Below are 15,595 nucleotides of genomic sequence, written 5' to 3'. Positions count from 1 at the left end.
GAAGGGTTCCTCCTTATCAAATGAATTATGGAAAAGAAATATCAGACATTTTCATTTATCTATCCATTATCTATGTTTGTCTGTATATCTATCTACCTATCTATCTATCATCTATCTATCCTCTCCCTCCCAACTTTCTCCTACACTGCACACTATATTATTATATATGTTTTTATTGATTTTAGAGAGAAAGGAAGAAAGAGAAAGAAACATCAATGTGAGAGAGAAACATCGATGGGTTGCCTCCCATATGCATCTAGACTGGGGATCCAACTTGCAACTTGGGCATATGTCCTGACCAAGAATTGAACCCACCACCCTTTGGTGCACAGGACAATGCTCCAACCTACTGAGCCACACCAACCAGGGCTTGACCATTTTTGATCTACAAAAATGACCATTTCATATGGTTCAACAAAATACACACATTTTATTCATAAATGTATGCTTGAACATGTGATATTCATTTCATATGTTTCAGTCTAATAATGTATTATAAATATGTGGAATATTTCTTACATTATTGAATAATTTAAAAATTTGGTATTCTGAATCTGATGACTAGTCTCACTTTTGCTATTTATTAGCAATCCTTGAGTAAGTGATTTAATAATTATTAATATCTTAGAGGAGAAATTATGATAATTATAATTATTACCATTATTATATCCACATCATAAGGGTGTTGTGAGGATCTGACTGGACTGTACATGTGACAAGCTTGATAGGCTGTTAAATTGGAATGCAATTATGAATTCCTCTTATTGTTGTCACCACTGTTAGGGGACATTATTTACATAATGGTTCTCTTGCCCTCTACCACTTGTAGGGGCTGTTGACGATGTGATCCATTCTGCACACAGGTCCCCTCTCCACAAGGATGCAGGAAGAAACCTCTACAAGGTCTTGGCAACAGAAAATTCAAGTTTCTCCTGAGCTACTAAAAATATACGGTGGACACTAATGCTTATAGCAAATAGCTCCTCTCTTTGCTTTACCATCTTGTAAGTCTCTGAACCAAAATAATGGCTCCCTTGAATGACTGAATGGCATTCATACCTGTCCTTGGCTTCATCTAATTTTCCTATCCATATTTTTTCTTTTATCTCAGTTTCTTACATTTTCTATCTTCTACTTTCATAATACCCATCTGGCCACTACAATTCCCTAATTTTTGAAACAGGATAAGGTAAAAAAAAAAAAAAAAAAAGCGAAGAACTAAATAAATCAAGCAAAAGTTTGTTTTTCTAGATCATTCTGGTCTAATTGATCTGGATCATACAACACAGAACTCATGTCATCAGATTTTAGTGGTACTAGAAGAAACAACCTCTCCTGTCTCTGCTCCCTGGTTGCTGTGTCCTTATCATATTCAGTAGGGTGCTGAGTGTGATGAATCAAACACATATCCCAGAAAGAAATCAATAGACCCAAAGGAACCATAGACCCAAAGGCTGAGCAGCAGCCTCCAGATCCTTGGCATGTCACCTCCTGAGCTGTGGTGGAAGGGGCTGTATGTCGACCTTGACTCGCCCTTGTTCCTGGCATGAGGGAACCAGTCTGGGAATGAGGATCTGCTGCAAAGCCTGCCACAGGATGTAACATTTCAAGAACACCCCACTCAATCACTCATACTCTCCATGGTGGCTTCTCTCCTGGCCTGAAGTATCCCCTAAGTAGGTTTGAAAAACACATGTTCTCTTAGCTTGTGTAAGTTCCCAGTTTAGCCCTGAAAGCAAGATGAGTGAGTTTTCATGACTTCCTGGAACATCTAGCTTGCTGCTAGCACATAGGTCAAGATTAGGAGGTTCTGTCTCTCCATTCATCTATTGATGGGCCCTGGTTGCTTCCATACCTTGGTTATTGTAAATAATGCTGCAATGAACACAAGGGTGCATATATTTTTTTAAATTAGTGGTTTTGTTTTTCTGGCTAAATACCCAAAAGTGGAATTGCTGGGCCATGATAAGTTTGCACAATGACAGATGACTAGACTCAGTGTGGTAATCACACTGGAAGGTACATAAATATTGTATGCCTGAAATCAATGTAATATTGTACACCAACCATACTCAAATTTTTTAAAAGGTTTTATCTCCATGTATCACTCTCACAAGTTGTCAAATGCATCTCTCTAGAACAGCAACTTTTACACAGTGTGCCACAAGAATTTTAAAAACATGCAATACCTGACCATTTAGTCAGGGGCACTGACCTCTTTTCCCTTAGATTGTCAAATAAAAAAATGACAACAGCCAACATAACAATAGCCATCTGTTATGAATGAATGAATGAATCAAAATTATACTTTTTTTGTCAGATCAGCAAAAAATATATATTTTTTGATGTGCCACAGAGTTTTAGTAATTAGATTATGTCTGCCATGAGATGAAAGGGGTTGAAAATCGCTGCTCTGGATAGAGGAGAGAGCCATGTAACACAGTAAAAAGGGAGCCTGGTGGGATGCAGAGAATAACGTGAAGTCATAACTTCTATGTTGAAATGATTACCCTGCCCTATTCCAGCTGTGTGGTCTCAGGTAAGTCAGTGATTTGTTGTGCACCTAAACCTCCTCACCTGGAACAATGGGATAATGATATTGACCTCAGAAAGTTCTTAGGAGGATTAAATAAAACATCATATCTGAAAACTCCTGGTGAAGAGTATACATTACTCTTCACGGAATCTGAATTCCTCTCCTCTATCTACACAAGCTACATATGCTCTTTCTCTGTTTGAAAAAAGGAAACATTTCCCCTCTTTCTTCTCCTCCCATCTGCCCCACCGCCGCTGCCCTGCCCCAAGACTTGGAGTAACCAAAGGAGCCTAAGTCTAGTGAAGGGAAAAGAACAAAAGGCAGGAAGGAAAGGAATTGGGCTCTTCCTTCATGGTGCAGTGAGCTGTAGGAAGGAGGGCAACTCTCCCTCAAAAGTCTGAAGAGTAAAACCCAGGGACAGAGACAGGGAGAGGTAGACAGTGGAAAGAGAACTTACTTCCATAAGGGGAGCCTGTGGGGGAGCCGTTTAGAAATCCTGGTGACCCTGGAACGCCCAGGTTGGCCATGGGGACGTTGCTGTAGCCATTCATACTGTTACTGGAGGTGCTGTAATTAGACTGCTGAGGGGTAGAGCTGGAAGAGTAGCCCCGAGGAGAGATGCTGCTTGTGTTGCGGATGTAACCTGCACAACCAAGAAAAGCCTGGGTAAACAAACCAATGTGCACACATAGTGCAGAGCAAACATGGCAGCACAGATCCACATCAGCCCAGACTACAAAGCACCACCAACCTGATCCTGGACGGGGTGGAAAACGCGCATCTTACCTTCATCCTTTAATACTTCCTTTCCCTTCCCCATCCTACCCAAGGCCATGTCCCTCATGGTCCCTCCTTCATCTGCTTTTACATTTGCAGTCAACCTCACCAAGGAATGACTAATGGCAATGTATACTGACATCTCCCAAATCATATTTCATATAACACTAGAGCCCTATGAGATATTAATAAGTATCACTGAGAAAAGCATTGTGTGGTCAAACAAAGTGTGGCAGATGTTGCAGACTGTAGCCATTCTTTGAAGATTGGCATATGAGGGACCTAGAGAATACCTAAACTAATTTAACTTTGCTAACCTAGTATTTCCCAAATTAAACACGCCATAGCATCTGTTCTGGGAGTGGTGGGGGAAAAGGCATTCTGATAACACCTCAAGGGCCACTAGTATTCTACATGTCACAGCTTTGGGAACGTTAAAATTTGTTGCCATGCCCTGGGTGGGAGTGGGAAACATTTTCATTCAAAAAGTGTTGATAAGCTCATTTAAATGTGCTGTTCTTTGACCAAAGACTTGGAAACATCAGCAGGGGAGTTTGGGTAAATCCAGCCTCTAAGAGGGATAAGGGAAGGGACAGTGAGTCCTCCTCATACTTCTAAAACCCTCACACAGAGACATCACCTAACCTATCCTGAAGTCACCCACTGTGAGGAAACTCTCTAGAACTATTTAGGAAATAACCAAAATTTGAAGAAAAAAAAAAGTAATATTATACCCCACCCACCCTTCTGCAAGAAATCACCCTGGACGTAGGAATGAGGAGTTTCCATCCAATGGGTGAATAAAATTAGAAATAAAATTACCTCAAGGTTAGAGACATTATTAAGATTATTTACATCTAAAAATGATTTATGACAAATTTAGCACCTTTCAACCTCAATGACAAAATTATTTACATGATATACTTTACATGTAAAAGCACAATTAACTGTGTAAACTGGTTGCTATTTTTTGTATCTGAGGTAATACACAAAAAGAAGTTGCCAAATAAAACCAAGCCATTCACCCTTGGTTACTAGGAAGAGAGAGTTGTGTATAACAAACAATAATGTCAGTAAGTCAGCTTCTTTCCATTATTCAGTCTGATGATCACAATGGTAGAAGTATAAATTTTATTCAAATAATACCTGTAAATCGGATTCAGTAAGCCTAAGCTTTTCTAAAACCATAATAGTAAGTCTGGTCCTTAAGTAAAGGCATTCTACTTGTCACCAAAAAAACTAAAAATCTAATAATACACCACTTATAATCTTGAGATAACCCAATAGTATGTGATTGCATTGCTTATCTGGGGACACACTCTTTTGATGGTATTTAAACCAAACTTTAGCTCCTTGCACTCAAGCAGACTAACCTTTTAAATGTATAAATTGTTTGGATTTTGACTCTGAGAAAGGTAGTACCTTGATTATTTCCCTGTGTTGACTCTGAGATGCTGACCCCAAGTTGGCTGCCATAAGAATTGATGCCCATCATGCCACTGTGAGCTGGAGAGCTGGAGAGAGCTGGGATCTGGCTGGGATTCCTGGGGACACTGTAGAGGGCTTCAGCAATATCTGCGGCTCGCTTCAAAATGATGTCCTACGGGGACAAGGGGGTAAAATCATGTCCTGCAAAATGGCAGGTTGAGGTGAGCATTTCATCAGGAGTCAAACGTGGTATAGAGTATAGGATGTGAGCTCCTAACCTGGTTATTGTGTGGTGTGCCGTAGAGGGCCTCCACGAGATCCGCAGCTCTTTTCAACAGCATTTCCTAGAAAAGAAAAGAAAGAGTGGGGTATACGCAAAGGAAGAACCCCAAATGGCCAACAGAAAGGAAAATTATGTATAAAAATAAAACATCCAGACATCCCCCTAAAATGTAAATAACTAGCCAAGAGGTCCTATGTTTGGTTTGAGAGGTAGAATATCATACATATAAATCCCTCTATAAATATGTGTCTATATGGAATTCCTCTAGATAAAATGGATCCAGAAAATGTGGTGCAACCAAAACAGAGAACAACCAAATTGGGGGTAGAGTTGGTTAAAATTAATAATGTAATGAAAGTTTTATTAAGAACTACTTTCCAGGCCATTTCATGAAAAAACCTGGTACTCTCTCTAATTAATCAAGTATTCTTAAAATGATTGATTGGCCTGTGTTTAGCTGCTTGCCAAGGAGTTGTCCATAGTACTGAAATTATCTTGGCAATGCCTTCTGCAAAATTTTATTCTAATAAAGATGAATTCTTCCAATAACATTTCCCCCTGTTCATTTTAACCAGAGAGAATTGGTATTCAGCAATCCCTTTCCTCTCATTTTGTCTTTTCCACCTCCTGTTTTTAACAGCCTTTTAAATTGCTATTAACCTACTTTCCAGATATCACCTAATTTAATAGTGGGGCTGGGGATTTTTCCAACTGAAAATAAAAGTATGATGTAGAGGCAACTGTGGTACTTAAATTTTACTCACAGTAGAGAAAACGGAGCATAGCATATTATAATGTGTGTGTGTAAAATGCAAACATAAATGTTAAAATGTATTAATTCCCAATTAATTGAATACCTAATAGATGGATGTATTTTTAAAAAGAAAGCTAAAATAGTGGGATAGATTTATGATATAATTTTCGTAAGCAAATTCATTTAAAAGTGATGCGTTTCATATAAATTTTAGATGGAGGGGTTTTTCACTTCATTAAATACCTATAAGTCCTCAATGAATACTTGATTGAGGACTAATGTGTCCCTCTAATTATGTGTAAATAAAATTATATTTAAATACAAAGGAGTGAGAAATTACAGTTTTAAGCAATTATATAATTATTTATTTTCATCAAGTTGGCAGTGTTTTATAAGCTGAATACTCATAGTGTATCTGTTTTATAGGCCCAAGTTTCAGATTTCATATTTCCTCAGAGATTAATCATCTTATAGTTCATAGTTAGTAAATATTTTATGTGCATCTTGTATCTAAAGCTTAGCCAAATTTCAAGACCTAACTTAATTTTAGAGGGATTTAAGGTTCTGTATTTATCTAAATTTGCTGAAATCCTACAAGACGGTTTTCACATGTTAATTTCCAAAGTGTTTTACCTTGGCTAATCTCTCAGGATCTCCAGGATGCCTTGGGATGACTTTCTGCAGCCTCTGGAAGCCGTAGTCTATGGTGGGTTCATTTAATGCTGAAAAATAAAAGTCCTCTTTTTTTGAGTATGAATCCTCTCCACAAAACAAACTTCTAATTAAATCTTCTGTAGGTAATAGAAAGGTTCTGATATTACCTGTCTAAGAATTGATACATAATGATACAATCAGTTAAAGATTTTTGCTATTGACATTGGTTAACTCACACATATCTTTGGAGCTAATGGTAATTTAACGCTCTTTTTCCCATTAGAATAAGATTGCAAAATTTCAGAATTATTAAAATTATTTTATAACTTCTGCCTTAAGTGTACACACTTGTAATCCTCTGCTCAGTCTTACATAATCAGAAATATTACACAATAAACTCTTCCCCAGTTTCTGAAGACAACAAACGACCTTTACATCCTTCCTCCTTCCTCCCATCTTCTCTTTGCCAAGTATACCTTTATCTCCTATTAGTTCTTCTCCAAATATCATTTTTTCATATATATATATATATATATATATATATGAACTTCCCATGGGTTTATTCTCATTAAACCCTGTTCTTATGCATAATACACTTTCCGATTATATTTCCAATTATATTTCATCACATGAACATTTGTTTAATGTCAGCTCCACCATATACTGCAAATTCCATACTTGTTTTGCTTTACCGCTGTGTTCCCGCTGTTGAAGACAGTGCTTGGCACACAGCAGGCACTTAGTGTCAACAATAGTAAAGTAAGTGAATAAATGAGTGAATGAATGGCATATTTCAGCATTTCTACTATGCTAGAGTTTTTGAAGTAGATTCCTTTAACCTTCTTCCTCTCTTCCTTTAAGTTTTAAGTTTGTGGTTTAAATTTTGTGGTTTTGAAATTAATGCATGATAAAAGTAAAGAAAAAAGATACAAAAAATAAAGCAATAATCACCTGCTCTCCTGTTAGGCAGCAGTAAACACAGTTCCTTTTTAACCTTCCTTTCTGCATACATTTTATGAATATTTGTTGTCATTACTCTAGCAAAACAACACCTCTTATTTAAAAATATAAAAAATTTTGAGTATCGAAGTAAAAATAAAATTACTCATGACCTCATCAGTTTAGAAATGATGTGGGTTAACATTTTTGCTTATATCCTTCCACATTTAACACACACATACTTAAAATTATTCAGAGACATACTATTCACACTGGTACATAACCTACTTTTATCCATTTAACAATATAGCAAACTTTCTCCCAGATTATTAAATAATATTTTATAACATTATTTAATATCCCTGTGTATTTTTACTCTATAGTCTATAATTTATTTAAATAGTTTCCTAATGTTAGCATTTAACATGATCCTAATTTCTCACTATTATAAAAATCAGAGCAATAATTATTCTTTGCACATAGCTTTAATTATTTCAATTGGAAAATTTCAAGAATTAGAATTACTTGACCAAAATTTATCATTATATTAAGGCCTTTCACACATACTGTTAATCACTCCTCAGAAGAATGTACAAATTTATACTCCCTTCAGCAATGCATGTCGTCATTTTAACTTACATTCGTTTATTCATCAGTGAAGTTGAATTTTTTTTCTGTACTTGGTGATTTTAATTTCTTCTCTTATGAACTACTTATTAATAGTTTCTGCTCTCTTTTCTATTAGGGATTAGTCTTTTTTTTTTTTACTTGTAAAAACACTTTTAAGTTAATATTTATAACACTCTGTCACCATGTTACAATAACATATCCCAATGTGTTCATAGGTATTATATGTAGAAAGATCACAGACCAGCCCAACTCCAAATCTGGTTAGTACACACACACACTCACACACACACACACACACACACGCACACACACACACACACTATGTGTGCTTGTGTTTACATATTCATACATATAAGAGTTCTTCTTTAGGTCCAACAATAAAATGTGCATTGCTTATCATATAGGTAATAAGTTTTTGGTTGCTCACTTTTATTTTTTGCTATGTATTTCATTTCTTGTTGTTTTTTATTATGACTATGATTACCCTCTCTTCACATTTGCTAAGAGTTTTCCTAGAACCTAAAAACACTTTAGGTTTTTATATGTCTGTGCAGACAGTATGTATGAGAGTAGTGTGGCAATATATAGCATAGTCATTAATAGAATCAGCTTTACGCCCAGCAGACATGGCTCAGCGGTTGAGCATCTACCTGTGAACCAGGAGGTCATGGTTTGATTCCCGGTCAGGGCACATGCCCGTGTTGCAGGGTCAATACCCAGTGTGCAGGAGGCAGCCACTCAATGATTCTCTCTCATCTTTGATGTTTCTATGTCTCTCTCCCTCTCCCTTCTTCTCTGAAATCAATAAAAATATATTTTTTTTTAAAAAGAGAATCAGCTTTAGATCTTGACCATTAATTCTGGCAAGCTTCTGTTTATAATTCATCTTATGAGTTTGCCATCAAAATTAAATGAAACAATTTATATGATGCTCCAGCACAGTTCTTGGCACGTAAAAGATCTTAATTAATTGTAGCTACCTGTTGTTTTGAATCCAAATCACTGACAGATGTCATTTTTTTTGTTCATTCTTAAGCTTGTACATTAATAGCATCTATATGTTATGACCATTTTATCTCCTGTTGATGGACATATTGATCCCATTTAATTATTTTAATCCCATTCTTGTGTTGGCTAAAACTTCCCAAATAGTGTCTAAAAACGAGGATGGGATGGATATTTTGCTTGCTGTCCTTTAAATGACACTAATGTTTCACCACCAAATGTGGTGTTGGCTATTCGAGACAGATATTAGTTAGCATGCTTTTATCAGAACTTATTAGAATTTCAGAAAATTACAATCATATTAATCTTCTCCCAATATTTCCACAATTAAATGTTTATTCATGAGTATGGTATATAATTTACTTAGTATATTTCTGGATTCAATTTGTTAATATTTTCTTAAGACTATTGGTGTGATGATTAAATCAATTAAATTAGCGAGAATAGTGCCTAACACATATTGTCAACAAATGTCAGTTATTATTATTGTTGCTGGGAATTTGAGTCTATATCAATAACTGGGATTGTGCTCATGGTGCTATCCAGCCTCTGATTGATTTTTATTTTATACCAGCTTTGAACAGTAAATTGAAAAGCTTTCTATATTTTATCCTATGCTCCATAAAACTTTTATAGCATGGATATTACTTCTTGACCAAAAGTTTCAAAGAACCCCAGTGAAATTGCTCTGTCAAAGTCACCGAATAACATTTTAGCCAAACCAAGAGGCACTTTTCCATTCTTATCTTAAACTCAAGTTAGCATTTAACACTGGAAATACTTCAACCCATGTGCTTTCCAGAATACACACTGCCCAGTCACTCTGTGTCCCTAGCGATGCTCTCAGCCTGCTTACAGGACTGCTCTTCCCCAGTGTCTTGCAGATGGGATGCTCTTCACCACAGCTACACAACTCCTGCTCAAGCTTCATCAGTGCCCCCATGATTTCTTTGTCAAGCCATATGCTGACTATCACAAATCTTTATGTCCAGTGGAGTTCACTTGCCCAAGGTTCAGCCTATCTATTCCAACTATGGGCTGGAAATTTCTACTTGGATGTCCCCCAGACTCCACCCACTCAAGATACCCCAAGCCCAAGGGATTTTCAGTAAATTGTCCATCAGCTTGCCAATGGAAAACCTTGGAATCATTCTTGATATCTCATTATCATTGTATTTTTTAGGAAAATCATGCATGTCATCAATATTTTAAATGCTCTAACATTGATTCTACAATAGTAATTTGTGTAAAATTCAAATCCTCTATTTCTGATTCTCCCCCACCTCTTTGTTGTAACTTTCTTAATAGCCATATTTCTAATTTTATCTTCCTTTTGTTTCCAAGAGAATACCCTAAAATTTCTAGGTGGTTAGGTATTAAATTGTTAATTATTTATTCTAGTTAATTGGATTGGATTTTTAAAAGGTGGCTTAGAGAATATCTGTGTTTTGGAATTTATTAAGTGTTTTATGAATTAATATATATTAGTTTGTCTGTGGCTAATGCTTCAAATATATTATTTAATATATCTTTTGATCACATTATTTAACATATTTTATACATAATTGCTACTATAAATTTATCCTTCCACATATCCCTGTCTTTCTAATAGTTTTTCATGTATATATTTTCCTCTAGTGATTAGGAAGATACACATCCTATTTTAATTTAAAGCAATACCTTTAGAGTTCTTAAAAAATATTTTATCTTTTCTAATTACTTGAGTCTGTTGAGACTTCATATATATATAACTTACCTTTAATTTCCTGACCTCATTCTCTTTACTTTTATGTTTTTATTGTTAGTTATGTTTTTCTGGTCAGCTAATATTACTATTATTAAACTTTGGATGATCAGTATCTTTTAGACATTTATTTTCATAATTACATTAAGCTGAATAGTCATATTAACAATAATTTAAATACTCTGTATTTAACTGCACTGTCTGCTGCCCAGTACCTTTGTGATACCATAACCTTTCCATTCTTGCATTCTTCGTTGGTTCAATTCTCCCACAGTCAGGTTGTATCAGTGAAAATAAGAATTGAAATCTCTGAGCCCTTGAAATAGTCTTTCTGTTTTCCACACGCATAAAGGATAACTTCTCTGGGTACAGCTTGTTAAGTCTACTCTCCCAGTCTCTGCTCGCGTCCCTGGCCTGAGGTGGGGACAGCGGAGACCTGGGAGGTTTGGTCAGGCCTTCCTCCGTCACTTCCAGGCCCTGCTCTCCTTTTCCCGGAGGCGAAGGACGAGTCCAGTTTTCACACATCCGCCAACACAGCCCCGTGGGCGCACACCCGCGCGGCGGCTGGCATGCTGAGCACACAGCCTAGCCTCAAACCTGAATACTACCTCCCTCATTATGTTTTGTTGAAAATATCCTTCTCTATATTCGGGGGCAGAGGGGGGCAGGTTACACATTTGCGTTCACATTACCATCTTATTCAGAAACACACGCAAGAAGACCCGGGTGTATAATCAGAATCATTCTGTAAACTTGTTTTCACCACTTAGCACTATAATAACAGCAATTTTTGCAGTCTTTTTCTTTCTAAAAAAAATAAATCTTTATGGTTCAGATTATTACAGTTGTTCCTCTCCCCCGCCCCCAGCTCCTCTCCACCCGGTTCCCACCCCCCACCCCCACCCCCCCTTTACCCGCCCCCCACTGACCTCCTCCATAGGTGTACGATTTTTGTCCAGTCTCTTCCCCCACCCCCCACACCCTCTTCCCCACGAGAATTGTCAGTCCACTCCCTTTCTATGCCCCTGATTCTATTCTATTCACCAGTTTATTCTGTTCGTCAGATTTTTTATTCACTTGATTTTTAGATTCACCTGTTGATAGATATGTATTTGTTGTCACTTTGTTGTTCATAATTTTTCTTTACCTTTTTCTTCTTCTTCCTCTTCTTAAAGAATACCCTTCAGCATTTCATATAATACTGGTTTGGCAGTGATGAACTCCTTTAGCTTTTCCTTGTCTGTGAAGCTCTTTATCTGACCTTCAATTCTAAATGATAGCTTTGCTGGGTAGAGTAATCTTGGTTGTAGGTTCTTGCTGTTCATCACTTTGAGTATTTCTTGCCACTCCCTTCTGGCCTGCATAGTTTCTGTTGAGAAATCAGCTGACAGTCTTATGGGTACCCCTTTGTAGGTAACTAACTGTATTTTCTCTTGCTGCTTTTAAGATTCTCTCTTTGTCTTTTGCCCTTGGCATTTTAATTATGATGTCTTGGTGTGTTCCTCTTTGGATTCCTTTTGTTTGGGGTTCTCTGCACTTCCTGGACTTGTAAGTCTATTTCTTTCACCAGGTAGGGGAAGTTTTCTGTCATTATTTCTTCAAATAGGTTTTCAATATCTTGCTCACTCTCCTCTTCTGGCACCCCATAATTCGGATGTGGGTATGCTTGAAGTTGTCCCAGAGGTTCCTTGCACTATCTTCATATTTTTGTATTCTTTTTTCCTCTTGCTTTTCTAGTTGCGTGTTTTTTGCTTCTTCGTATTTCAAATCTTTGACTTGATTCTTGGGATCCTCTTGTCTGCTGTTGGATCTCTGTATATTATTCTTTATTTCAGTCTGTGTATGCTTAATTTCTAATTGATCCTTTTCATATCCTTGAGGGTCTCACTATATTTCTTGGAGGTTTCTAGAGGATTCTTGAGTAACCTTATAGCCGTGGTTTTGAACTCTATATCCAGTAGTTTTCTTTCCTCCATTTCTCTCATTTGTGACCTGTTTCTTTGTCTCCACATTTTGGCTGTTTCCCTGTGTTGATAGAGTGGCTTTGTGTGCTAGGTATCCCAGTGGCACAGCCTCCCTAATTACCTGAGGTGGACACTCTTGGTGCACCCCTTTGTGGGTTGTGTGCACAGTCTTGTTGTAGTTAAGCCTTGATTGCTATTGGTGTCACTAGGAAGAATTGATCTCCAGGTCAATTGGCTGTGAGGACCAGTTGTGTCTACAATGGGAGAACTGCTGTGCTGGAGACACCCTTATGGGGCAGAACTTGCTTCAGTGGGGCTTTGGTGCTCACTGAATCTGACCCTGAGTGTGTCTCTTATGGATCTGAGGAGTTGTAATCTGGATGGTCTCACTCTGACCACTAGGTAGACTGGCTCTTGGATCTCCAAGGAGGTGCAAAGTCAGCCACTGCCTGAGGCCACCCAGAAGGAGCTACAGAGAGATCTGCAGATTCCTCCTCTTTCTGTGGGGTTTGGAGGTGCCCAGATGAGGCACAGCTGTGAAGTAATGCAGGCTGCTGATGAGCCTTAAGCCTTCTTTTGGAAGCTCCGGGGTTCTCTGACCCAGCTACAGTTTGACAGTTTTTTTTTTTTTAGGTGGAAAAAGGCCAGGCCATTCGTATGCAAAAGGCTCTGCACACAGCTTGGATGGGGTTGTAAATTGGGTGTGGCGGGGGTCTCAGGGAATCACCAGGGTAGAGCAAATCACAATGGCTGCCAGTCTGCTCTGCCTTGGAGAGGTCCTGGGGTCTGTGTCCTGCGGCCACGTGCAGGAACAATGAATGCTGCAAGCACCTCCGTGAGAAAGCCGCCCTCACATTCTGGTCTGATGCCAGACAGTACAGTTTCTCTCTGTATGAGTCTGGGTCCCCAAATTCTCACCCAAAACTGGAGTTCAGAGCAGTCGGGAGCCTGTATCTCCCTCTCGATTGATAAAGACAACAGCGTATCCAGCTGCTAGCCCCTTTTGGGTGTGCTTCCGTACCTCCACACTTCCACACCTTTGCACCTCCTACCAGACTCAATGTGCTTTTCTCTTTCCTTCTAGTTGTAGAATTTCCACTCAGCCAGCCTTCCTGTGGTTGTGGATGATATTCATTTTGTCTTTTAGTTGTAGTTTTAATGTGGTTGTGCACAGCAGCAAGTTCAGGTGTTTACCTATGCCACCATCTTGGTTGTCCTCTGGGATCTTTTCTGCAGTCTTTTTCTTTAATAACTATTTTTAGTGGCAGTAATATTCAACCGTGAAAACCGTTATTTACACAGTTAGAATTTCCTGAAGACTTACCATGGTACCCGCACTATACCAAGCCTTTTACACACATTAGCTCATTTACCCTCATGACAACCTCATGATGTGGGTTTTATCTTCATTTTAAATGCAGTTCCAGGCAGTGGGGGTGGAATCTGTACCTGGATTCTCTAGTCCAAGGCCTGTGCTCCTAACTTTTCCTGTGTACAGCTAGAGATATTGTTCCAAGCCCCAGCCAGGCTGTTGTGCCAGCAGCCCCTGGGCCAAAGGCTACCCCTCCATACTTAGCTACTGGACCAGAGCTTGTGAAGAGCAGAGAAAGTGTTGAAAAGTGGCCATGCCACCCTCTGTTTCCTATCACCCACTCCTACACCCCTCCATGCTTCCTCCCCAGCTTCCATAAAGCCCTGCAGACCTGGAGAGGGAGCCTGGGCTGCCTGACTTCCCTGCCACTGTGGGAGGAGGCCCCATTTGGTATCAATCAGTAAACGCAAGCAGCTGCCCCATGCTGCAGGGTGAACAGACTTGGTGACAAAATGCTCTAAATCAATCATTGCCTGGTCTCTTGTCAAATATGCACCATTTCATTACCTAAGGTGTGATTTTCCTACATGGAGAAAACGCAAGTCATGGATATGGGTGTCCTCACAATGTGATCACTATAAAGTGAGGCACTAGCCACACAGTAGAAAATCTAACCCCCCTCCCCCAATCCCCTCTAAGCCACTCACTCTCTCCATTACTGCCCTTGTCCCTTCCTTCCCATTTGCATGGCTACTCTCCCAGGCTGGGTCTCACCCCTCTCACTGGAGCTCTAGTGGCCACAAGGGCTCCACTCCTCTTATTCCTCAGTCCTTTCTGCTGCCGGCAGAGAGTTTCTCTAAAGCTGGGCTCTCATCAGTAAGCAGAGGTGGATGGAGATGATGGTTTCCCTTTCATAGAACATATCCTACATTTGTACCCACTGTTCTCTCCTATTAGAGAGGGCACGGGGTGATGTCTGGTTTATCTTGCCCAACCCTCCTCATTCCCCCCTAAATCAGAAATAGAAGACTATCTTGGCCACACTGGGTCAGCAATTCATGTTTTAAACCGAATATGTAGATTAGGCATACCCATCTATTTCTTATGTTGAGTGTTTTTATTTTGTTTGGTTTGGTTTGCTTTGCTTTGCTTTGGTGGACTCTGCGAGACTTTATAGGCACCTGCTGTGGTATGGATTATGTGTGTATCCAAAATGAAAAAAACTGCAATAAAACACACTGTCATCTATATGGACAGAGAATAGCCACACATGTGTACACACACACACACACACACACACACACACACACACACACACACTCAATGCCATTTAATCAAGTGAACGTTGGAAGTAAAAATCAGAAGTCAAAACTGTTTAGTCAATACCAAACCATAAGGGAAAAGTGAGTTAATGTTTCAAGTGTTCAACTCAAGGTTGGACTTTAAGTTTTACTTAAACTGACTTCCCAACTGGCCAGTTGTTTTTGTACCCTATGGATTCAGCCTCAACTTGATTCTGCTTCTCCCCACCTCACCTCCTGGTGTTCTCTCTTTTCAGGCCTGGTGTGA

The 15,595-nt window shown here is 38.7% G+C and overlaps 1 protein-coding gene across 1 annotated transcript in view; it reads right to left on the bottom strand.

The window, feature by feature from the left end:
- EBF2 (EBF transcription factor 2) overlaps window positions 1-15,595 on the bottom strand; it is a gene marked incomplete at both ends in the record, with an annotated part of 195,272 nt that overhangs the window by 12,454 nt on the left and 167,223 nt on the right. The window contains 4 exons of the mRNA XM_081092812.1: window positions 2,994-3,179; window positions 4,736-4,913; window positions 5,020-5,085; window positions 6,412-6,500. Coding sequence (XP_080948938.1) covers window positions 2,994-3,179; window positions 4,736-4,913; window positions 5,020-5,085; window positions 6,412-6,500 — 519 coding nt within the window. The remainder of the gene's footprint in view (window positions 1-2,993; window positions 3,180-4,735; window positions 4,914-5,019; window positions 5,086-6,411; window positions 6,501-15,595) is intronic.

The sequence above is a fragment of the Myotis nattereri genome (assembly GCF_964212035.1).
Source record: "Myotis nattereri genome assembly, chromosome: 5".
Taxonomy (NCBI): Eukaryota; Metazoa; Chordata; class Mammalia; order Chiroptera; family Vespertilionidae; genus Myotis; species Myotis nattereri.
Note: the sequence above shows the minus strand (reverse complement) of the source record. Positions and strands in the feature narration are given on the sequence as shown.